Source organism: Medicago sativa, chromosome 8 (assembly GCF_051527215.1).
Source record: "Medicago sativa cultivar Bolivia chromosome 8, Bolivia_mono, whole genome shotgun sequence".
Taxonomy (NCBI): domain Eukaryota; kingdom Viridiplantae; phylum Streptophyta; class Magnoliopsida; order Fabales; family Fabaceae; genus Medicago; species Medicago sativa.
Window position 1 is genome coordinate 94,228,877 of NC_140756.1, and position 27,008 is coordinate 94,255,884.

A 27,008-nucleotide genomic window follows, 5' to 3' on the forward strand; every position below is an offset into this window, starting at 1 on the left:
AACACTAACCATGTCTACAAAATCAGGGAACGAAATTTGACCCATGAGTATACATTTACCCGAAACAAAATTGCAATTTTGCACATTTTGGTTGAAAAATAAAAATAAATTGAAACATTTTCAAAAAATTATGAAACTTCGCAGATCCATTTTATATATTTTTATAGATTTATTAACAAACATTTTGCTCAAAATTTGATTTTTAGGTCGAGATTTTTGCCGTTTTGTTTTTATTGAGTTTTTTGAACTTTAAAAATTCATAATTAATTCATCCCTACTCAAAAAATTATAATTTTTGTGTGTAAAACTATACTTTAACTTCCTAAAGATCTTGTCAAAAAAAAAAAAACTTCCTAAAGATGAATGGAAAAAATTTAACCTTTGGGCCGCTTTTTTGGACTTCTCGTACATTATAGGTCTGAAATAATAAGAATATCAAATTACATGGTTATATTTTACAAGTTATTTTTCGGACTTCGTGTATATTACAAGGTTAATTTCAACAATTAACCGTAATTTATTTTTATAGGTTCCTTCAAAAAAAAATGTTTATAATAGGTGGGAATTTTTTTTTTTGAGGAAAAAAATATTTTTATTTTTAAAAAAATAATGAAAACCACTTTAATGTGCATGATTTTGAACCTTAACATTTAAATTGGAAGAAAAAAAAAACTGATCTTTATAGTTTAACCGCACGGTCCTTTTGTTTGTAACAAAACACAAATTTCTCAGCATTGTTTCGATGCTTTGAAATGATCCAATATTTTATACATTAATTTGTTTATAATTATCCGATAGTAATGTAACTGAAAAATCGAAAAACATGATCACGCCAAACTCTCCTGTTATTTATAATGAGGTTGTTGTTGTATGGTATACCTTACTTTGCCCTAGTTTTTTGTTTTCTGCAGACTCAAAGCAGAATGTCTTCCAAAAACCATTCAATTTTTCTCTTATCCCTGTTCATTCTTTCTACAGCTTTGTTTCAATCATCTGCAGTGAAAAAGGTAAAACTCTTGTCACTATTTTCTTTCTTTTTTTCTCTGTGCAGTGATATCATGTTTAATCTAACTTTTTTTGTTTGCTTGTTTTGGTTTAATAAAAGTCTTACATAGTATATTTGGGATCACACGAGCATGGTGAAGGAGTTACTGAAGCCGATTTCGACCAAGTTACCAAAACTCATCATGAATTCCTTCAATCCTACGTGGGAAGGTAAGCTACAAATAATAGAAAAAGAAAATAGAATTGCTTGCACTTTTTGTTGGTTCAAATTTGTTTAAGTAGAAAAAAATATATGAATCAGAATTATGAAAACAAAACCCTAAAAAGTTAAACCAAGAGAGAATTATGTAGTAGTTCAGTGATGATGAACACGTCACAAAAGGGAAGGGTTTTTCTGAGTTTATGTTATTGTTTTTTATCCCTTGTAAACCATGTTTTCTGAATTGGACCCTAACACGTGAGGGTCACGCTTTAATCGGTTTCCCTTACTTTAACTAATGGGTACAACTACGCTTTAATGTGGACAATATTAGGCACACATACACATAACAGTAGAAAAAAAAATTAAAATTAAGAAAAATTAAATAATATATATTTTTAAGATGATTAAATAGCTTGTTTGGAACTACCGTCAACTTTATATTTTCCCATTTTGAGACAAATTTCGCAGTGAAAAAATAGAAGCTACACGATGTGAACTCTGATTTATCGCATGTCTACATTGTGGTCATCATACAAACAAACATAAACTAAATGATTATGGTCACCATACAAACAAACATAAACTAAATGATTATATGTGCATGTGTTCAAATAACTTCGATTTTACTTCATGAATCAAGTACTTCCTCCGATCACTAATATAAACAAAATTTAACTTTTTAGATACATTGAATAATTAATGTATCTAGTCTTTATTATAGGTTAGATACATTAATTATTCAATGTATCTAAAAAGTTAACTTTTGCTTATATTAGTGACCGGATGGAGTATTGACTTAAAAATAATTAAGTATTACAAACTATTTTTTTAAGAAAAAAAATTTGAAAGAGAAAAAAAAAAAAAAAAAGAAGTTGGTACAACATATTTCAGTCTCGAAACAGATGATTTTGATGCTTGTCTCGGGTTTAAGAAGTTCAAAATAATTCAAGCTTATATTATTGAAAGAGATTTACGGGGTGTTTTTTTTTTTTTTTTGGTATATTTGAAGTAAATTAGATTTACTTCTAGGAATAATTTTTTTGAGAATATAAGGATCCAAGTTTTATTTCAATATATTTTTAATGATAGAAGAATTTTTATGTTTGTTACAAATTTATTAAATGTCATTTATGGGAATAGAAGACTTCTTCCAAAGAAAATGATGGGATAAAATCACAGAACATATTTTTTTAAAAATACCTAAAATAAAATGTTCATCCTTAAATTTTAAAGAAACTTATTCCTATGAATAAATATAGGAAACTTGAAAGTTAATCCTTGTATTGTAAATTGAAATGCAGTCATGAGAAAGCAAAAGAGGCAATGATATATTCATACACAAAAAATATCAATGGCTTTGCTGCTTTCCTGGATGAGAAAGAAGCTGCTGACATTGCAGGTAACCTTCAAAATAACTGATGATGAATGGAAGAATATCAATGTCATACTTAATGTGTCGTTTTTTCTTTCAATTTTGCCTTCGATATTGCAGAGCATCCAAACGTTGTGTCAGTGTTGTTGAATCGAGGAAGAAAGTTACACACTACACACTCATGGGAATTTATGTCACTGGAACACAATGGTGTGACTCCTTCTCATTCCCTCCTTAGGAAAGCTAGATACGGTGAAGATGTTATTATTGGGAATCTTGACACTGGTAAAATTTTATGTTTTTTTTTTCTTCTTCTTCTTCTTGTATCTACCATTGTTAAGTTTTAACTATATTATTATGACTTTGTTATTTTGCACACATATACTACGTCAAATTTCTAAAATAAAATAGATAATTAATATTGTTCAAATTACGTGTTATTTATATTTAATTATGATAAATGTAAATAATAATGTGCCCTAATTTATTAACTTATAATTTTCAAGTGCTATTACTTTGTTTCTTGTTATTGGTGGAGTTTTGTATTTAAACCTTGTTGATCTTCCTTGACACACTTTGCGCTGAGAGGAACATCTTTTTTTTTTTTTTTTTTTTTGAGAGAAGGAGCATCTTTTGTTGTTTAATATAAGTTTCATTTTAGTTTGTTAAAAAAAACACATATAACACATAAATTCATTAGTCACAGTATAAACATGAAAATCATGGGTTAATGAGTTCAAAAGCCTTCTTAATTTTTTTTCTTAATTAATGGATAACATTGTGACTAATCAAATATTTATTTGAACATTGTTAACCATATATTTATTTGAACATTGTTAACCATATATTTTATTGTGCAATTTTATGTCAAAGTTTGTGAATCATAATCACATCTCTCATTATTACTATTAGATTAGATTAAAAGTAATAATAACAGTAGTAGAAGATGATCGTTTAGGGAAATTTTATTATAATGATTTATGGTATCACACAGACAAAAGTAAGCATTATTGACGTATCAACTATCTAATCTAGAGCTAAAATTGAGAAACTCTTGTGTGAATCAGGATCAAACCTATTTTCTTGGTCACAACCAAAGAGAGAAGAGAGAAGAGAGAGAAAATGGAAACAGTAAAAAAAAGAAAAAAAACTCTATGGATGACCAAACCTCATTTTTTGGTCCTGGTTCACACAAGAATTTCTCGCTAAAATTTTGAAATTTCTTGTTTCCTATCTATTCCTTCTTTCATGCTGACTAATAAAAAAGAAGTGCAATCACTTAGCCGTGGGCCCCATTTTTTTTTGTGATGAATCCCCACTCTCCGGTGACCATTACTCTTTTGGTCAAAATTTTTTCTTAATAAACAATAGATACTAGTTAGTAGTATTTCTCTTCCATATTGTTGTGGATATAATATGGTATAGTATATATTGTACACAATTAAGTAGCTAAAAAATTCCATTCTACTTTTTCATCACAAGTTTTTCAAAGGTTCCATATCGGTCCAATGAAGTTTCATTGCACAATAATTTTGTGCAACAAAACATGTATGATTGTTTTCATCGGAGTTTAATTAAATTTGTGATCCATGTAGGTGTATGGCCAGAATCTCCGAGCTTTAGAGATGAAGGGATAGGGCCCATTCCCTCAAGGTGGAAAGGAACTTGTCAGAGTGATCACACAGGCTTCCGTTGCAACAGGTCCACTCTTTTAGTTGTTTATATAGTGTAGTAAAAAATATGATGAAAGTATATATTTTTTTAAAAGAAATAAATTAATTGATGAGAAGTATGCTATGTGTTCTGAGTTACACATTCTTTACTATCGCTAATTATAGTATTGCTTGTGTTTACTATATGTCTCTAAGATTAAAGCAAATTAATAGTCCAAGTAAAAATATATATATCACCGGTGAGTAAAAAAATTGCTTGCATTCTGATTTGTATCTTAAAAGCATATATAGGTACATTGAAAATTTTAAAATGTGTCATAAAATGTTTTGATTAAACCTTTTAATATGGAGTATATTTCATGCAGGAAGCTTATAGGAGCAAGATACTTCAATAAAGGTTATGCAGCCTATGCAGGGTCAAAGGTACTACAGAACGGCACACTTGATACTGCACGAGACAATGAAGGTCATGGATCTCACACACTATCAACAATAGGAGGAAACTTTGTTTCTGGAGTTAATGTTTTTGGCTTAGGAAATGGAACTGCGAAAGGTGGTTCTCCCAAAGCAAGAGTTGCTGCTTACAAAGTCTGTTGGCCAGCAATTGATCACAACGGATGTTTTGATGCTGATATCATGGCAGCCTTTGATATGGCTATTCATGATGGAGTTGATGTTCTTTCCCTTTCTCTTGGAGGTGATGCTTTTGATTACTTTGATGATGGCCTTTCAATCGCTGCGTTTCACGCAGTTAAGGAAGGCATCACTGTGTTGTGTTCAGCTGGAAATTCAGGACCAACACTTGGAACTGTTTCAAATGTTGCACCTTGGATATTGACTGTTGCTGCAAGTACCATAGATAGAGATTTTGATGCTGGTGTTCAACTCCATAATGGACAACACTTTAGGGTATTATCCAATTTTTCTTCATCTTGTGAAATACCATTAATTAACTAAGTCAAGTTTTCCATTTTTCCTATCACTTCCATTTTCTTCTCTAATATTTCCATTATTGATTGATTATCAGGGATCTAGCCTTTCTATAGCTTTGCCAGAAAACAAGCTTTATCCACTCATTACTGCTGCTGAGGCAAAATTGGCTGAAGCACCAGTTGAAAATGCGTAAGTATATACTGGTTGCATTTACGGTCTAGTTTGTTGTTTAACTTATTTTTGAAATGGTGAATGTAAATATAATTAGTTTTTAGTAATGTCAATGGAGGATTCAAACTGACATCTCTCAAATTTTCCATTGTGTAGTACTCTATGTATGAATGGAACAATTGACCCCGAGAAAGCAAGGGGCCGAATATTGGTTTGTCTTAGAGGAACCAGCGCAAGAGTGGAAAAGAGTCTTGTTGCTTTGGAGGCTGAAGCAGTTGGAATGATTCTTTGTAATGATGAGTCTAGTGGCAATGAGCTTATTGCTGATCCCCATTTCCTGCCTGCAACACATATTACATATGCAGATGGCGTTGCTGTCTTTGCCTACATCAATTCAACCAAGTAACTTTTGTTGCTCCCTCCTTTTCTCATCCCTTCATTTGTATAGTTGGTCTTCATAGATAATTCAATTATTTCAACATTGTTCTCTTAACACCTTCAATTAATGTCGTTATTATCACATAACAGGAATCCACTAGGATATATTCATCCACCCACAACAAAGTTGAACATAAAACCTGCCCCAAGCATGGCGGCTTTCTCCTCTAGAGGGCCTAACCCAATCACACCAGAGATCCTCAAGGTTTGCCTATTCTTTCATTATTAATTTCAAATATTGTGTTATAAATCAAACTACATATTTTGTTTCCACACTTAGTATTTTCCAAATTGTCCATTAGTTGTAAATTGTGGTTTTACATGAGTCGATCGTAGTTTCATTTTCTTTCTTTCACCTCACCTTTTTCTTTTTGATTCTTTAGCCGGATGTAACTGCACCCGGTGTGAACATTATTGCTGCCTACTCAGGAGCGATTAGTCCCACAGAATTGGACATTGATAAACGTAGGGTTCCTTTCATCACCATGTCTGGAACATCCATGTCATGTCCTCATGTGGCTGGAGTCGTTGGCCTTCTTAAGACTCTCCACCCCAACTGGAGTCCATCCGCTATTAAATCTGCAATCATGACAACTGGTAAATTACCTAACACCATTAGGTTACTCATGGAATTATGATATGATTCATTGAGAATTAGTCTTGATTCTTGAATAAAGAGAGGAAATTAAAAAAATATCTGTCTGATAATATGATGTGTTTTCTTTCAGCTAGGACAAGGGACAACACTGATAAACCTATCCTCGATGATACTAATGTCAAGGCAACACCATTTGCTTACGGTTCTGGTCACATTAGACCAAATCGTGCCATGGATCCTGGCTTGGTCTATGAGTTAAATATCAATGATTACATAAATTTTCTTTGTTTCTTAGGTTATAACCAACCACAAATTAGCATGTTCTCCGGTACTAACTATCATTGTGATGGTATAAACATCTTGGATTTCAACTATCCTACAATAACAATACCTAAACTCTATGGGTCAGTTACTTTGAGTAGGAAGCTGAAAAATGTTGGACCACCAGGCACATACACTGCAAGACTTCGTGTACCCGTTGGACTTTCCATATCAGTGCAGCCTAAGAAGTTGAAATTTGACAAAATTGGTGAAGAGAAGAGTTTTAGTTTGACAATTGAAGTTACTAGATCAGGTATGGCTACTGTATTTGGAGGCCTAACTTGGTCAGATGGCACACACTATGTTAGGAGTCCAATTTCAGTTGGAGGAGTTAAAGGTTAGATTAGATTTTTTTTTTTTTTTTTTAGGGAAGTTAGATTAGAATTTTATCATTAGATTTAGGTATGCATCAATTAGTATTGATTTTTTTTTTGTTGGAGGATTGGAATAAAAAACAGTAAACTCATAGCTTGAAATTATTGATTTTAATTATTATTTTTATTTATTACTAGTCATTTTCTCTCGGTAGCAATTGCAATTTTTTTAATTTGAGACAACAAAATGGTGAGGCCGACGTTACTCTCTCTTGTTTGCTTTCTATTTAAGGTTTTGTATATAAAGGCTTAAAAGATCATTAAATATACTCTTAATCAAGTTTTAAAAAGTTTTAGTATAAATTTAATTATGGAGAAAATCGAATCTGCAAGAGAACATACTCCAAAGTACCAAGACAACATAAGTGGATTCAGCTATAGCTTTTACTTCCAGCTTCGCTTAAGTGAATATGCAATGATAGAGTTGGAAATCTATTAATTAGTATATGTTCGTTGTCTGTAGTTCTGGTTTTAAAGTTTAGGTCTCCATGTCACATGCAACAAAACAGTGCCAAATAACCCTAAAAAAAAAAAGGAAAATGTTAACCGGTGTCCCCGGTGCCCCAAAAAAAAATAGTGGCAAATAAGTTGATGTAATTGTATAATTTAAATACCTCGCTTAAATCAAAGAACCGGCGTCCTCCATAATTCAATTTGAAAACTTTTAGAACAATTGGTGCGTCTGCTTATGACATATTGCCATTATTCATAAATTGCTTAGAGAGCATAAGATAATTTACACTGCATTTGATGAAAATGGGAATCTGGAGAGATTGGAAAACAAGAGATTACTTGTCTCTAGCTTAAGCCATGGGCAAACCCCCAATCTCTAATACGACCCACACCATGCCCACACAATGAATTGAGGATATTATCAGCTTTGATACGCCTATACCCAAAAAAAAATTATTCATAGGAATGGGATTGGATTAAATACCTAAATTCGTCCTTGAATTTTCAAGGACCAGTCAAACTCGGTCAAATTAGTCCATGCTTGCGTGACATCTGACATGGCAAACCTTGTGAGAGGTTAACAGAACACATCAGCACCGTTAGCAGGCCAACTTAACAGAGGGACTAATTTGATTGACATTTGACAACTTCAGGGACGTATTAGACATTTTGCAAAATTTGGGGACAAATTTGTCTGGTCTTTGAAAATTTAAAGACAAATTTAGGTATTTACTAGATTGGGATAGTGTATTAAAATCAGGACAATTTTTACGGTAAGAAAGGAATATTTTTAGAAAAATGCTTAATCTCGCGACAAATCTTATCAGGACTATTTCACGAATGTGGTACCTACAAGCACTGGCTTGTAAAGTTGTAATTAATACAACCTTTCTCTTCAAAATGCTTAATCTCGCGACAAATCTTATCAGGACTATTTCACGAATGTGGTACCTACAAGCACTAGCTTGTAAAGTTGTAATTAATACAACCTTTCTCTTCAAAATGATGAGTTTTGTCTCCATATTATTATTGGAGTAGTGATATTTGAACAACTTTTTGGTACAACTCTTTTGACAACTTTGGTTTTCTCTTCTTTGATTGGTCAAAAATAATAGAGAGAAAAAGGAAGAGAGAGAATAAGAAGATAATGTGAGTATGAGTGAGAAAATTGTCAAAAAGTTGTTAGAAAATGGTTTTACAAATATCATTTCTCTTATTATTGTGAAGCTGCATACCTTAATCTCAACATCTCTGTCTACGGGACTCACCTCCTCTCATACACTATGAATCTGCTGAGTGTATCAATACTTATGAAGCTGCATGCCTTTTCAAATATTTCAATAACTGAATTTTTAGGCACAAAAAATTGAATTGCTCATAATACATGGGTTAATTAAACTGGTGATATAGCTTCACTGATTCACATGCTAGCCATTTGAGTGAGCTACGACCATGTTTAGATGTACTTGAAATGATGGCCTTTTAACATGATGGTGGGTTTTAGAAAGAAATGTAAAAAGACCATTTCGTGAAAATTCGTGTGAAAACTTTTCGCTGCATATAGCATAACTGATATTTTTATTCATCCCCTGTAATCTCTTGATTGGTTCTCCTCCCGTTTTTCAAATGCCTTGTACTCCCTTCGTCCTGAATTATATGAATTTTTTTTCTTCTAATTATACCCAAAAAATATTAATGTTATTTTTTTATAATACCTTTAATTATTTATTACTATCTCATTTTACAATTCTTTAATTTATCTTTCTCATACCATTAATGAAAGATAATTTTCTAGAATAAATCATAATTTTTCTTTCCCATGATTAATTACATTTCTCAATTTCTTAGTTTATCTGAAATAGTCAAAACGACTTGTAAATTAGGACGGAACGAGTATTCATTAGAAAAAAATATTAATTAATTTTATGAAATCGATGTATATTCTCATTAGGGCAATCTATTCGAGATTACCTGCTATTAGAAAGTTTTATTTGAAATTCACATATAGAAACAAAAATAGTAGAATCTTTTCTCCAAGTGATTTATTTCTAACAAGGGATCAAACCAAATATATTATCTCACCTAGGAGTATGTCTATGCACATTCTCCTTAACATATTATTATTAACATATTGTTAGGGGTGTAAGCTGTTGGACAAAATCGATGAACCCAGAACACCAAACCAAAAATCATCCAATATTTTTTGGTTTGGTTTGAAAACCAAATCAAATTGGAAATCGAACTGGATTGATTAGTTTTCAGGTTTCAATTTGGAAATTCAATAAACCGATGAACCAAACCAATAAGTTTTCGGTTATTGAACCCAGTTTGCATAGCCTATAATGAGATTCATGTTGTAATTAATATTCCTTTTGCAGTAACAAATGACAATCATCCAATCAAAATAAATGACGAAGATTGTTTTATTGTGTGAAACTAAATTGAAATCGGAGTCATCCGATCTCAAATCAACATATGATATTTATTAGAGCGTAAAATTGTGTTAAAATATTGCAGCAGGGAATCGTATTTATAGATAGTCTAAACCTCGACAATCTTAACACTCTAGGTTACAAATATTGATTTCATTCAAATTCTCAAAGTAGAAAGGAAGCTTATTTATAGATAAGCAGCAAGATAGAAATCAAAGCTCAAGGTTAGATAACTTGCATTACAAGTTATCATGTGAGACTTAATCTAAAACCACTAAAACCAAAACAATTAAGCTCTAATTATCCTTAAAAAAAACTACGTGATTGTGTACGTGAAGGAGAAAAAAAACTACGTGATTGTGGAGTTCGGGTATGCTCCATTTAGGCTAAGCTCCATTTACTCCATTTAGGGTTTGGATGCAAGACATGTGGCAAAAAAATATCTAACGGTTGAGATTTTAAATTAAAAAACAATAAAAGGTTGTTGTGATATGAAAGAAGAAGGGAACATGATTTTGTTTGTTATTATTATGTATTTTTATTAAACAAATATTTGTTTTTTAATTTAAAATCTCAACCGTTAGATATTTTTTTGCCACATGTCTTGCATCCAAACCCTAAATGGAATAAATTAAGCTTAGCCTAAACGGAACATACCCAAACTCGTGATTGTGTGCGTGAAGGAGAAGTTCTTCTACAAACAACCAATGAACATATGGCACCTCATTTAACATTAAAAAAATAAATAAAGTAAAAGAAACAACAATATTCCTTTTTTTTTCTCTCCTTCCTCCATTGTTTTGAGCAAGAGTTTCTACACCAACTAGTGACGCTCTTTCACCCTCATCGATTTTGACATACGCTGTGTGATGGGTTTTGTGCCCAATTTTATATTTTTCTCCATGTTGCCACTCCATATCATGGTTTATGACACATTGAATGTGCTTCCAAATAAAATACATATCATATCATATAATGTATCTAATCATTGTTAATACTAGTGCTTGGTTACAACCCGGTCATAGCGGTTGATTTCTGGACTGGAGAGGAAAATAAATTACTCCCTCTCTTATTTTTAGATTTTTCTATTTTTAATAATTTACGTGGCACTTTTTTTTTACCGGGTGTTCCTAAATTTTAGTTGTTATATTCGTTTCTACGTAGAAGAAATTCTCATGTAGGAGAAGCATGTTCAACAACAACAAAAAAGCAGCACCAACAGATTTCTTTATTTAAAAAAACAACAAAAGGCACTTTAGTATTTGTATAACCGTACATCCTCAACAGATTTTGATGAAAGTTTATAGTGTTTAGCCATAGATCACTAGATACAAATTATAGCATATCATCAGTAACAAAAGAAGGAACAAGAATTGTGTACCTTTGAATTAGGTTGATGAAGGATAACCGTAGACAACGCCGACGACTATGAGAGGGGTAACTACCCTCATTCTGTCTAGCTCTAGGTTTTCACCAATATTCAGAATCATTAACCGTCTAATGGGATGACGTTTAAATAGCTAAACGGTTGAGGGCAGGGACCTCTCATTGGGCTTATCTAAATAGTCCAACCCATCACGGTCCATTTAGTAACAATAGCCCAATCAAACATATTCATCAACTAATTAGTGTTTAACACAATAGACCATAATATATATTATAAGATTAACTTATAATAATTGATTATTGTTAATCCATAATTGATTAATTAAATAATTAATCCAACAGTCTCCCACTTGGATGACAATACTCAATTACTAAAACTTTTATGTATGGTCAAAACACTAATCATTCAAAAGAGAAGTGAGCTTTAATGCTGCAGAAATTGAATCCGATAGGGAAAACAAATCATACAGATCAAAGACTCACTTTTCTAACAAATGATGAATTTATAGTGACACGTTTGAATTAAAAAGAATGTGTCACTAAAGAATAGCCCAAGCATTTTAAAAATGCTATAACAAACTCCCACTAACCCAAAATAACATAGACTTAATCAAATCATTATGAGTTACAATACTCATATATATAAGTCTGTGGTTAGTGGTTCTGCCAATGAGTTTTCAATATTACAGAAGTCATATATCCACATAGGTACGCGAATAGTAATTACTTATAGGGATAGCCTATTAAGAGAGTGTAATTACATATAGTCAAAATCGATAAATGTTCTACGACATTCAATTAATCCAAATTTTGTAAAAAATGTGACTATGAAAATCCATAAAAGCAAAATAGGAAATTCAATAATCCCCAAATTGGATTAACATAGACACTTAGTTTAAAGAAAAAGATGTGGATTAATGTGGCCACTAGAATGTCAATAACAAAAGAACATTTATGATTATCTCAAATTATAAGTACCACAAGAACACAATATCATACTCGATAGGAGTATTGATATTATACATTGTACTTACTATTTATGACCTCATAAAATGTGGAAAGTTGGTAAAACAGAAGCACAATGTATATTTGCATGCCAAGAAGTTATTGTGCATATTCCAACAAAATTGACTTAAGCATCCAATTTATGATGCTCATTGAGATCGATAGAATTTTAACATATATCTCAATATAATAGAATGAGACTAAAGTTTAAAGTCTCTTAAGCTATGCCATATTTTATAGTGTGCACAAGAGTATATGGCGACAACGACAATAATATTGTGTACACATTTCTCTTGATCTCACATATATATATAAACAAGAGTGAGATTTCTCATTTGAGCTCATAATATATAATATTGTGTACACACTCCCACTGATCCCACATATATATAAACAAGAGTAAGTGGGATTCTCAATAGTGATCACTGACATAAAAATATTATAATAATGTAATATTCAACAGTGGGATACTCAATTACTAGTGCAAGATTATCAACATAAGTGGTTATATAATTTTAGCCAATAGAGTTTCATGAACTCAACCACATATTTTGCACATGAACATAGCAGAATTATTAACACAAGTGGTAACTCAAGAATAATATAAAACCCCTTAAATACATATTTTATCAATGGCAGATATCATCAAGAAATGGGTTTCATAGTTAACCACATATTCTGCATTTGAAATTAAGGAGAATGTAAATTTTCATTTAAGAATTTTATAACACAAGATCTCCTTCTCACAATTAAAATTCCAAAGAATTTTATAAATATAGTAACCTCTATATGACAGAATATGATGATTATATAAAAGGTTTATCATCATATGAGTGAGATAAGTCTTTATTATTATAAAATAGGATATGAGACTTTATTCACAATTTTAATAACTCACTCAAAACTCAAATGTTATAATTATACTTACACAAATTTGAGAAAAAAACATTAGGTTACAAGCAGCGGAAATACACAAGACTTATATTTTATTATTATTGAGGATATAAGAGAAAATAGTCACAAGCTTTCATAAGTATTAAAGAATAGCAATAGCATAATTAATATCCTCAATATAAGTCTCTACAATAATTTCATATCTAAAAATATGAAACAAATAAATATATTTGTTTATGAGATATAGTTAGTTGACATGTAGAATTTTCCTCACTTGTTGAAGAATGATAGTGAAACTATCTTACCCACAAAATGATGATTATGTTAAGTAATGTCATACCGATAGGGTATGTCCATCATGTTACACAATACATAGCAATGATTCTCCCACTTGATAGAGAACTAATCATGATAGTTGAATTTAAAAGTCTGAAAGTATTTTAAATAAAATATCCAACTATTTCTCTATCACAAAATGATATGTTAAGTAACGTCACACCGATAGGGTATGTCCGTCACTCACATAACAAAGGGATAGTAGCAATCCAAAATATTTATATATATAAAAAAAATCACATATAGTTATAAATTTAATTCAAAATATAATAATATTGGATTGCAAAATTTATACAATTTTCTACATGTCTTTTAACAAAATAACTTACTTATATTAATCTCATTCAAGGATCTTAAGCATAATAAGTAAGAACTATATCATCACAATGTATCATTCTTTTGTCTTACAAAATTTAAACATTGATAAAGTATTCTAATTATAATTGACATAAGTATAAACGTTTTAGGTACATTGAATAATAACAATTATATTAATAACAACACACCGATAGGGTATGACTGTTACCAATATAATGCTAATCTATTTAACAAAATTCGCATAATTGTACCCACGATAGGTGAGATTACAATTATACAAATAAATAATGTTTATGCTTAAGAGAGTATGATACAATAATATCATGCATAAACAATTGTACTTAATTTACTCAACTTCGGTCATATTCAAACGAGAGAAAAATGTGCTTAACAATATTTTAAATTAGCACATCATAAATATGACTTTAGAATTTCTTTTATATGAAGTAGTATAATAACAAAAGTTGTTATTTGGAATAGAAGTGTGTCAAATAGTTTTCTAATTTATCCAGAAAAGAACTCTTAGAATAAAATTTTTCAATACTCCCACTATAAATTAGAGAAAAAACACAAATAAAAATGGAGTATTATAGTAAGAAAATAGTATATAACAACAGAGTTCTGTTTAGAATATTCTAAAAAAGGATTTCACTTCTATATAAGATATCATAATTGCACAACAAAAGAGAAGAAAGACTAAATTTCTTCATATGTGCAATAATAAGCAATAAGGCACTAGAGGATAAAATAATTAAATCACAACTAACCTCAGAGAGTGTGACATCCATCCTTATACTTAGAGCCAATGACTTTTGATGACTTAAGGAGAATATCTTATAATATAGTCATCTCAAAATAATCATGAATAGAGAATAAGTCATTATAACTAAACATATATGAGACTCTAATTATAAATCAATATGATTTATATAAGAATTCAGATGTAAGGATGATACATATTTCAAAAATTGCCTCAATTCTTAATAAGTTGTTTTGATAATAGTTAACAGATAAACAACAAGGAGGCTTACAAATTTTAATTCATCATTAGAATTTTAGCATAAAAAAAAATGCAACCACGCCTCATTCATAGTTCAACATGTGATCCAAATATTTAATTGCGACAAGATACATAATTATATAGTTAATTATGTTTGTCACAAAGTTTAGAGTTATAAACTACGGGTCTAGATTAGAGAGTATAATAGAAAGCATAATGTATATTAAAGAAAAATATGTCAATTAATATAAATGGCATATATTCCTTCAAAAAAAAAAAAATATAAATGGCATATATATACAACTCACTATACTCATTTTGAAAACAAAATATTATGAGGACCCTTTCAAAACAATTTGTGACAAGAATCAAAGACAAGTGTCTTAGTTTAAATATGTCGCCAAAAGAATGATCAATTAGTGAACTTTGGATCTTTATGCTAAGACAATATGAATTCAAGAATATCTTACATTAGAATATTTATAATGCCAAGAATATTTAAAATCGTAAAATTCAAATTAATTATACTTGGCATTAAAATTAACAAAATTGAGCCTTCTATAAATTCACAATAGTAAATATAAGAGAGAATTTTCAAAAACAGTTTAAGCTCAAATATTGAGAATACATGATTTGAAATAAATTATTCTCAATTTAATTGATATATGATCTTTTCAAGATTTGACAAAATTTTGAAATCCATGCATCAAAAATACAATATCAACAATTGTCAAAAATATATTAGTTTATACAAGATATTTGAGACAAGAATATAAGACTGAGTCTAAAGATTCTTCACAATACTAACACTTTAAAAGAATAATTTACATAAGTGTTATATTTTAGACTCAAATCTAAAGAATGCATGATTTAAAAGAACATATGATTCTCATATTAGTATACATCAAATATTTAGATATCTCATAAACTAATTTAAATCCCAATTTTTATGAGTACAAAATAAATCAAATCTTCTTACGAATATTTTGGGTGGAAGTAAAAATTATATTTATATCTTAAAATAATATAATATTTACTAGTTAATTAGGGATGTAAAATTCCTTATTGACACATCAATCCCAAGTTTGAGAGGGTAAAATTTCTCAAAAAATGTCAATCAAGAATAAGGAATATTCATGTAATTTTCATACAACCAAAATGTGAGAATATAATTTAATTATCCCCAAATAATATCATATAAAATATTTATAAGTGTCAAATGAAGGGGCCAAAATTATAAGAATAGTAAACAACTTATTTGGCATTTAAGGCATATAAAGTTTGGAACTTAAAATGGCACGCGCTCACACGTCTGGGTTTTCCACAAAGTTTTTTTTTCTTTTTTTTTTTTTTTTTTTTTTTTAGTGCGCGCGTGTTGCCACGCGCCGGTCTTTCTTCTTCGCCCGTTTGGGCTGAATTCGGGTCGAAACGACCCGAGAATTGACCCGTCCTATCCTTGCTCAATATTCAACGAAATTCATCAATCTTTACATCGATTTGAACGAAATTGGGAGAAGGGAAGAACCCATGTATCGTTTTTGAGGAATATCGACTTAACAACAGATCTAAGAAAAATAGGGTTTATCCAAAATACAAAATAGGGACTGATTTCTCATAGAAAATTGAATTGCTTATTTCTCACGATCGATTTAATAGAAATCGATATGCTAAAACATGTTTGCGAATTCAGTTCCATACTACTATATGCTAATCATGCAGAAATACATTTGATAAAATTAATACAAAGCAACATTAGTTTCCTGCAATTGATTTTGCAATTGACTTTTGTACGATAAACCTTATAAAATTGATCTAACAAGGATATAGTTTATTGAATTTTAAGAGTAGCCACATGCAAAAGGATTAACAAACACGACATGGAGAGAATAGGCAGAAATAATTTACTGCATCGGTACATAATCCATTGATTCATAAATATTCATATGATAGAATGATAGCCATAAAATGTATCTAATTGGCTCTGATACCAATTGATGAAAGTTTATAGTGTTTATCCATAGATCACTAGATACAAATTATAGCATATCATCAGTAACAAAAGAAGGAACAAGAATTGTGTACCTTTGAATTAGGTTGATGAAGGATAACCGTAGACAACGCCGACGACTATGAGAGGGGTAACTACCCTCATTCTGTCTAGCTCTAGGTTTTCACCAATATTCAGAATCATTAACCGTCTAATGGGATGACGTTTAAATAGCTAAACGGTTGAGGGCAGGGACCTCTCATTGGGCTTATCTAAATAGTCCAACCCATCACGGTCCATTTAGTAACAATAGCCCAATCAAACATATTCATCAACTAATTAGTGTTTAACACAATAGACCATAATATATATTATAAGATTAACTTATAATAATTGATTATTGTCAATCCATAATTGATTAATTAAATAATTAATCCAACAGATTTATCTTGTTAAAGATCAACGTAACGTTCAATTTTTCTCTTTAAAGATCAACATAACATTCTTTACTTTATTTATATATATGTAACTGAAAGTAGAATGCGGACCCCGAAAGTATTCAATTTTCCTCTTGTTCTTCATCATTCTTTCTTCTTCTCTATTCCTATCATCTGTTTACGCATTGAAACAGGTAAATTAAGCTTTATGTCACAACCATTATATATGTTCTATCAAAGTCTTCATCTTTTTTGCTTTTCAAGTTTAAACCAACTTATTTTTTGGTTAAAATTAGTCTTACATAGTGTACTTCGGATCACATGAGCATGGTGATGGAGTTCTTGAAGCCGATTTCCATCAAGTCACCAAAGTTCATAATGAGTTCCTTCAATCCTATGTGGGAAGGTACACTACAAGTATAAATAATAGAAAGAAAAACTTGAATTTCTTTCACTTTTTGTTTTTTCAAATTTGTTTATTAGGAAAATGGACGTTATATTGTGATGCAGTTATGAGATAGCAAAAGAGGCAATGATATATTCTTACACAAGGAATATCAATGGCTTTGCTGCAATCCTTGATGAGAAACAAGCAGCTCAAATTGCAGGTAACCTTTAAAAGAGGAATGATATTTGTTCATTCATTTTTTGTGATAATTTTCGGAACAGTACTATAGTCTCTCTTATATTCTTATTGTGTTATGGGAAATGTTAATGAGTGTTGCATTTTTTAAAGACTTTAGATAGTAAGTTTTTATGGAGACTTTGCATTCAATGCATAGAAAATTAAAATGTTAGACTTTTTCAATAAATAGTTTCTTAATTGTGAATCCTTGAAGAGTGCTTGTAAGATACTCGTTAACAAGACTCATGTATTATAACTCTATTATTTTGGATTTTGTATCAATACATATATTTAATAATATTTTGTTGTTCTAAAATTAGTTGTTGAAATAACATTTAATAATATTTTGTTGTTCTAAAATTAGTTGTTGAAATAACATGTACATCTATAATCACTAATGATTAAGGGAGTTCTAATTTTCAAACCTTAACTAAATATATGTTCTATTTTGTGTTTGATGTTGTAGAGCATCCAAACGTTGTGTCAGTATTGTTAAACCGAGGAAGAAAGTTACACACTACACGCTCGTGGGAATTCATGTCACTGGAACAAAATGGTGTGGCTCCTTCTAATTCCCTCTTTACAAAAGCTAGATACGGTGAAGATGTTATTATTGGGAATCGACACTGGTAAAATTTTATGATATTTCTTGTATCTACTATTGTGAATATTTACCTTTGATTTCATGGGTGACAATTTCCTTAGATCAACCTCATAAAAAAAGGGGTTTATAATGTTTTTTTCCTGTAAAATAGGTTATTTTCGGTTTACTCCCTAGAAAATTTTTGGTTGTAATCAGTACTTTTAAAAAAACAAAATCCAGAATACCCCATAACATGTCATTTTTAGAATTTGTCTTTAAATGACCTATTAAGGGGGTATTCTGATTTTTTTTTAAAAGGACTAATTTCAAACCAAAAATTTCCTAAGGAGGTAAACCGAAATGACATATTTTACAAGGGGAAAATCACTATTAACCTTAAAAAAAAAAATTACCTTAGATCAGTAGTGTGTGTACAATTTTTTTTAGGCAGTGTGTGTACATTTTTTTTTTGGTCAGGTAACCTATTTTTTTTGTTTTTGGTCAGGTAACCTACTGATTAGAATTCACCTTTTTCAAGGTGAATAAGCGGGGTATCCGGGGTGTGTGTACAAATTTTAACTATATTTTTATGAGCTTGTTATTTTGTCACAAATTTTACATCAAAATTCTACAATAAATTAGGTGGTTAATACCATTCGAATTAATTGTGTTTAATTACTTTTTCCACCCAAATTACTCACGCGCCCTAATTTTTTTTTCAAAAATACTCTTTGTTCGGATTATATAGTCTGAAATAAATTGATAGTAATTTTCCGATTATGTAATCCAAAATATGTGTTGGCCGTAATTTTAAAGAAACCTTGGCTTATATTATTTTATTGACATAATTATAAATAACAAAAACATAAAATAAATGTAAATATAAACAAAATTAAAGGGACATAGATGATACAAAATCTCATTTTATTAATTTATGAGTACATTTACAATAAAGTTGAAGGTTAAAACTCATTACATAAAACATTCAAATACCTAATGCTATTTCTATTAAAAGCTAAAGCTAAACCTGTGGCGCAAGAACGATGGGGAAGGGGCTGGAGTAAGGTTTGTTTCCTTTCTTGGGAGAAAGAGACCTTGATGGTCAACCTTACACCCAAACAAATCAACCTCGCACTCATACAGACCGCACTTCTTTTCAGCGTGGCACCATCCCCATTGACTGTTCATACAACCCCTAAATTCCAAAGTAGCTTATTAATATGAAATACCAACGATGGAAACACATTGTTGTAGAAGACAGGATGAGAGAGTGTGAGATGATGAAATTGTGAAAGTTTAAAGGGTATTTATAGGAAAAATTTGTGAAGAATGAGTTGCATAGAGTGTAATAATTCTTAATTATGGATCAACAAATGTGTTCAAAGGGTTTTGCCAGCAATTAAAGCTGGTAAAACTCTTTGAAAACGTGTTTCATGAGTTACTTTTGCTGAGAAAGTAACCGTCCAACACTTTGAGTTGGTTCAGATTATACAATCCGAAAATATTCTAGATATGATCGGATTATACAATCTGAAATGCTTCAATAATATGTCAAACTTCGTACTTTGTAGGGTGAGGGATATTTTGGATTATATAATTTGAAACTATTATTTACAAGTTTTTTTGTGTGGTCCACATTGCACCGACAATTTATGTGGTCCGCGACACCCTAAAACTTCTATAAATCAGTGTGCCTATTTTCGAAAGCAGTAAACCACACCCAAAAAAAGCATGGACATTTATGTCATTGATCTGAACACCAAGCTAGCTGCAGTTTACTACAATGGGGGAAAGTCACCCTATCTATTTAGGATTTGCACTGATGTCACACTCTATGGGTTAAAGGATCGTTTGGATCAAACCAACTGTCAACTCAACCACAGAGACACAACAAGGGTGAATGGTGTTGAGTATCGACGCCCATCGACCGACTCAACCGAAACTTTGCGGTTCAGCCGGATGAAGCTCATGAACAACGACGACATGAGAACCATGTTCTTGATATTTGGTCAGTACAATACTAAAGGATCGATCGAGTTGGTCGCTTCGTTGGTCAGATATGTTGAAGAAATTCGAAAAAGTTTAATTCGACTCAGGAACTACGAAGATATCAGGGCTCTGTTGGAGGAACAAGACGAAGAAATTAGTTTAGTTCATCTGTGATCTATTATATTTTATTTTATTACGTGTTTTATGTTGTTGAATTATGTCTCTGATGTATTTGAAGTTGGTATATTTAATGTATATCGCTGAAATTAAAATCAATATACCTATGGTAACCTAACTTCTCCTAGAAGTTGTATCGTTGTTTCTTTAGGTAACCAACACTTTTTGTTTTGTTTTATTATCTTCATCGCACATTTCATTTTGTCACTCTATGTTTTTTAATGTCTTTGTGTTCGTTCATTACAGAAGAAGATAAATGTGCACACCGAAGGAACACATAGAAAAGATACGAAGATATATAGGGTGCAAGTCAGATTCAGATTATATAATTCGAACTAGTTCAACAAAGGTCTTTTTGTGTGGTACACATTGTACCAACAATTTCCGTGGTCCACGACGCACATAAACTTCTAGAAATAAGTGTGCTTGTCTCATTTGTTGTAAAACACACAAAAAAAAATTGAAAATTCTTTCAAAAGATATGAACGCCAAGAAGTTGCTATGAGTTAGATCTTGTTGCCTTGGCAATATAAATATGTCAGTTGGCAAAGCAGCATGATCTAACTTAAAAAATATACTCTTGAAACACCTTGCCTTTCATCATTACGTTGCAGACCTGATTCTGAAGAGATTCTTGTGAACTTGATCCAGTTGACATGCTGATCAAAATATGTCAGTCGGCAGGCCTCCTGGATCAAGTACAAAAGTACATCTTCGAACACCTTCTCAAAAGATTCATCACTTATGTTATTATGTTGTTTTAAACCATTTAATTATGTTTTGTACCTTTTTTATTTTCATTTTCCTATGTTATTTGCCATGAAAATCCTCCAAAAAATCAAACTTAAACACAGTTTGGTGTTGTTCAGATTATATAATCGGAAAATGTTTTGAGATTTTTGGATTGTATAATCTTAAACCTCCCAGACTGGGTGGGTTGTGGCGTTCCACCCAAGGTTTGGACGGTTTGTGGTATGTTTAATGCATTTTTGGTCGGTTGGAGCATTTTAAATGTTTCCTTTGACTGTAGTTATAGTCTATGATAGGTTTATGGCTATAAATAGCCTTGCATACTTCAACAAATTCATTCATTCTCCATTTCTTACCTTTTCTTTCACTTTTTTTAGTTATATATGAGTGTTTATGATATCATGGTGTTTACCGGTGTTTTTGGTAAACAATAAGACTAGTTTTAAAAGTTATTTGCAGGATCAAACTAGAAATCCTATGACATGTTGTGCAAAGATTTTTTCAGAAAATGTATGAATGTTCATCATATTCATGAGTTTGCTTATGAACAAGATGAATAAAACTGTTTTGTGATGAAAATAACTGTCATTCGACAGGAATCAACAATGTGTTTGAGGATTAAAAGACTTAGAATTTTAAAGGCAAAGAAACTTAAGGAAAAGTAAATAGCATTGCATTAAATGTAAATGGTCTAGCAAACCTTTACATACATTATGTGACTCTTTTCTTGCTATGTTGGGTAATTTAAGTTTTAGAATTCTGTAAGAGTGATTTGTGACTCGTTTTTCCTATGAAAAACTACTATATATACACAAGAAAAATAACTAACAGAATAACGGCTAGAAACTAAATCTTTTCGACAACTTTGGCATGCTTTCCACGTGTCTAGACCTTCGATCTTGCCTTCACAGAGAACTTTAATTTTCTGTTGTCGAATCAAAGCCCTATCGAAACCAATTACTATCGAAATCTTCATGTTTCTACCTTGGACTAAGATGATTTTGTAGCTTTGGCCATCACCTTGTCTGTCGAAATACATATTTAAAAATGCAGGCTAATACATGGTCACTGCAGACTGCTCATACAATCTCTGCAATTGCTTTTCAATTTATGCGGAGATTGTACGGTGGTCAGCAAAGATCTTTGATATCAAATATGACTCAGTTCTTTATTGTTTGCTTTTTTTTAGGATTCTAAAATCGAAAATACCCTAACAATCTATTTCGAATTATAAAATCTGAACAGAGGGTATTTTCGGAAGAAAAAAATAGGACGCGCGAGAATAAGATAGGATGGAAAAAATAATAGTCTAGCATTTTTTGGTCAACTTTTTTTTTCTTCTAATGAACAATTTGTCTCAATATTTTTTTTAGGAGAATTTTACTCAATATTGATAGGTAGCTATTTCTCTTGCATATTATTATGGATACAATGTTTATATTTTAGTTGCAAATTTATGGATAGTTTAGCTCAGTTGGCATGGACAATGCATAATATAATATATATGCAAGGTTCGGGGTTCGAACCCCGGCCACCACAAAAAAAAAGTTACAAATTTGAGTAGCTAAAAAAATTTGCACTACTTTTCTATCAGAAGTACTCCCTCCGGTCATGTTTATAAGCAAAAAATAACTTTTTAGAATCATTGACTAATCAATGTATTTAACCTATATAGGTCAGATACATTAGTTATTCAATGAACTTTAAATATTGTGTTTTGCTTATAAATGTGACGGAAATTTCAAATGTTTTTTTATACATCCTAAGAAGTTCTAATGCATATAAATCATGTGCAACAAATATAGGTGTATGGCCAGAATCTCCAAGCTTTAGAGATGAGGGGATAGGGCCCATTCCTTCAAGGTGGAAAGGAATTTGTCAAAATGATCTCAATGACTTCCGTTGTAACAAGTAATTAAACTTCCTTTCCTCCCACTCTTCTAGGATATTTGTCAAAATGATCTCAATGCGTAAGCATTGGAAATTTAAATATGTGGCATTAAATGTTTTGATTTAACCTTTTGATGCATATATTATGTAGGAAGCTTATAGGAGCAAGATACTTCAATAGAGGTTATGATGCATATGCAGGGCAAGAGGCAATACAAAACAACACACTTAACACTGCACGAGACAATGAAGGTCATGGATCTCACACACTATCAACGATAGGAGGAAACTTTGTTTCCGGAGCTAATGTTTTTGGCTTAGGAAATGGAACTGCGAAAGGTGGTTCTCCCAAAGCAAGAGTTGCTGCTTACAAAGTCTGTTGGCCAGCAATTGATCACAACGGATGTTTTGATGCTGATATCATGGCAGCCTTTGATATGGCTATTCATGATGGAGTTGATGTTCTTTCCCTTTCTCTTGGAAGTCATGCTCTTAAGTACTTTGACGATGGTCTTTCAATTGCTGCATTTCATGCTGTTAAGAACGGTAGCATTGTTTTATGTTCAGCTGGAAATTCTGGACCAGACACTAAAACTGTTTCAAATGTTGCACCTTGGATATTGACTGTTGCTGCAAGTACCATAGATAGAGAGTTTGATGCTGGTGTTCAACTCCAAAATGGACAACGCTTCAAGGTATTCCATTTTTTCTATCTTTACATGTTATAATAATGATAATTATCTAAGTCAATTTTTTCCCTTGTATTGAGTATTGACTTCCATTTTCTTCACCAATATTTCTATTATTGATTGATGATTATCAGGGATCAAGCCTTTTTAAAGCTTTGCCAGAAAACAAGCTTTACCCACTCATTACTGCAAGTGAAGCAAAATTTGCTAATGCATCCGTTGAAGACGCGTAAGTAGTATTAGCAGTCTATTATTTTTGTTAAAAAGTGTTAGTAACACTGGTCTCTCGTATACGAATTCAACACTTCAATCAAAAAGAAAGAGTAATAGAGTGTCCTGCTGATTAAAGCTAGCACTCCTGGTTGTTGTTAAGAAGTATGTAAAATTTGATTATTTGTCAGTAATATTGTCAATGGAGGAATTAAACTCACATCACCTTATCTCTCTCATGCACTTCAGTTGATACAACATATATAGTATTTAACATGCGTGTTTACTTTGTGTAGTATTGCATGTGTAAAAGGAACAATTGACCCGGAGAAAGCAAGGGGCCGGATATTGGTTTGTTGTCTTGGAGGTATTAATGGAAGAGTGGAAAAGAGTCTTGTTGCTTTGGAGGCTGAAGCAGTTGGAATGATTCTTTGTAATGATGAGTCTAGTGGCAATGAGCTTATTGCTGATCCCCATTTCCTGCCTGCAACACATATTACATATGCAGATGGCGTTGCTGTCTTTGCCTACATCAATTCAACCAAGTAACTTTTGTTTCTCCCTCCTTTTCCCTTCATTTCATATGTCTAATTCAATTAATTCAACAATATTCTCTAAACACTTTTACTTAATGTCGTTATTATCATATAACAGGAATCCACTAGGATATATCAATCCACCCGTAACAAAGTTGAACACAAAGCCTGCTCCAAGCATGGCTTCATTCTCCTCTAGAGGGCCTAACAAAATCACATCAGAGATCCTCAAGGTTTTCATATTCTTCCGTTATTAATTTCAAACATTGTGTCATGAGTCATACTACATATTTTGTTTCCTAACATAGTATTTTCCAAATTGTTCATTAGTTGTAACTTGTGATTTTACATGAGTTCATCCAAGTTTCATTTTCTTTCTTTCATCTCCCCCTTTTTATTTTTGATTTTGTAGCCAGATGTAACCGCGCCTGGGGTGAACATTATTGCTGCATACTCAGGAGCGGGTAGTCCGACAGAATTGGACTTTGATAAGCGCAGGGTTCCTTTCATCGCCATGTCTGGAACATCCATGGCATGTCCTCATGTAGCTGGAATTGTTGGCCTTCTCAAGACTCTCCACCCTGACTGGAGTCCATCAGCTATTAAATCAGCAATCATGACAACTGGTAAGTAATATAACATCTTCAAAATACTAATGCAATTATAATATGATACCTCAATTTGTTCATTTGTTGCAAAATTTATTATAACATGTTTCCTAATTAGTTGTTAGGTTTGCTTGTAATTAGCATGTCTATTTTGCTTTGCTTCTATAATCTACTTTTTTTTTTTTTTGAAGGATAATCTACTTAGATTTAACCTTGAATAAAGAAAGAGAAAAATACCCATCTAACAACATATATATGTTTTTTTTTTTTTTTCCTTTCAGCTTGGAGAAGAGACAACACTGCTAAACCAATACTTGATAACACTAATGTCAGTGCAACACCATTTGCCTACGGTTCTGGCCACATAAGACCAAATCATGCCATGGATCCTGGTTTGGTCTATGAGTTAAACATCAATGATTACCTAAACTTTCTTTGTTTCCTTGGTTATAACCAAGCACAAATTACTATGTTCTCTGGTACTCCTACAATAACAATACCTGAACTAATAGTTCAGTTACTTTGAGTAGGAAGCTGAAAAATGTTGGTCCACCAGGCACATACACTGCAAGCCTCCATGTACCAGCAGGACTTTCTATATATGTGCAACCTAATATGTTGAAATTTGATAACATTGGTGAAGAGAAGAGTTTTAATTTGACAATTAAAGCAAATGTAACAGGTGTGGATACTTTATTTGGAGAGATAACTTGGTCAGATGGCACACATTATGTTAGCAGTCCAATTGTAGCCGGGGGAGATATTTTTTTTGATGATTAAATAAAACATATTCTCCATTAAAATTAAATTAAAAAAATATGATAATTTAGAAAATGTAGTACTTTTTTTATTTACAATTATTGTGGATATTCTCTTTCAAAAAAATTATTGTGGATATTTTTTTTGACAAAAAATATTTAGTTAGTTTTATCTACTACTGTAGACACTAGAAGTTGCACAAATTAAACATATATTAAATAAGTGCACGGACACAAAAAATTCTTTTTTGAAGAAAAAAATGAATTAAACAACATATCGAATTATTGGATTGAAATTATTTTAATTTATAAATAAAAATAATTAAACAACATATCATATTAATGTTTTAAATTAAATAATTAAGTAAATATCAAATTGTAAATTATTCCTTAAAAAAAAATCAAATTGTAAATTATAGATGCAAGAAGTTTTAGCTCGGTGAATAAAGTTTGGCTTTGTAATCTCAACGCCCTCCCCAAACTCTTTAAAAAAATTATAAAGCATAGATAAGAATATGTGATTTAGATTTGTTGAACTTTATAAAGCATGTGATTTATTTATTTTTAATTTATGATACAAATCTAAGATACATTAAAATAAATTTTGTCAAAAAAAATACTTATAATAAATCTTATATGCATATAAAATACTTGAAAGAAATATTTGATTACTTTTCATTAGTATATAATTATAAAGATCTCAATTTACAAAAAGTAATATTGGTGATCAAAATAGAAAGTGTAGGGTTTTCGTATAAATCATAATTTATTTTCATTCTTATGTTAGGGAATCAACGAAAATATCTTTAAAAGAATTCAAAACAAGACCTTGACCAAAAAATAATGAATTCAAAACAA

At 31.1% G+C, this 27,008-nt stretch overlaps 1 protein-coding gene and 1 pseudogene across 2 annotated transcripts; both read left to right on the forward strand.

Annotated features, from left to right (window-relative positions):
- The first annotated feature begins 896 nt into the window (after window positions 1-896).
- Window positions 897-10,473, forward strand: LOC146903587 (subtilisin-like protease SBT5.4). Its single transcript, XM_085737835.1, has 11 exons — window positions 897-1,007; window positions 1,106-1,215; window positions 2,509-2,606; window positions 2,700-2,864; window positions 4,175-4,280; window positions 4,618-5,161; window positions 5,280-5,374; window positions 5,513-5,758; window positions 5,885-5,999; window positions 6,178-6,391; window positions 6,523-10,473. The coding sequence occupies exons 1-11, from the start codon at window positions 924-926 to the stop codon at window positions 7,053-7,055; spliced, it is 2,310 nt and encodes a 769-aa protein (XP_085593961.1). The 5' UTR covers window positions 897-923; the 3' UTR covers window positions 7,056-10,473.
- On the forward strand, window positions 8,098-26,172 carry LOC146903588 (subtilisin-like protease SBT5.4; annotated as a pseudogene). Its single transcript, XR_015023257.1, has 12 exons — window positions 8,098-8,116; window positions 17,438-17,529; window positions 17,632-17,741; window positions 17,846-17,943; window positions 18,427-18,589; window positions 23,265-23,370; window positions 23,501-24,044; window positions 24,173-24,267; window positions 24,545-24,793; window positions 24,903-25,017; window positions 25,197-25,410; window positions 25,674-26,172. The product of XR_015023257.1 is annotated as a subtilisin-like protease SBT5.4 (transcript).
- The last annotated feature ends 836 nt before the right edge of the window (window positions 26,173-27,008 follow it).

Coding starts and splice junctions, on each gene's coding strand:
- LOC146903587 (XM_085737835.1), top strand. CDS start 924: ATGTCTTCCAAAAACCATTCAATTTTTCTCTTATCCCTGTTCATTCTT. Junction 4,281..4,617: donor ACAGGCTTCCGTTGCAACAG/GTCCACTCTTTT, acceptor TATTTCATGCAG/GAAGCTTATAGGAGCAAGAT. Junction 6,000..6,177: donor TCACACCAGAGATCCTCAAG/GTTTGCCTATTC, acceptor TTGATTCTTTAG/CCGGATGTAACTGCACCCGG.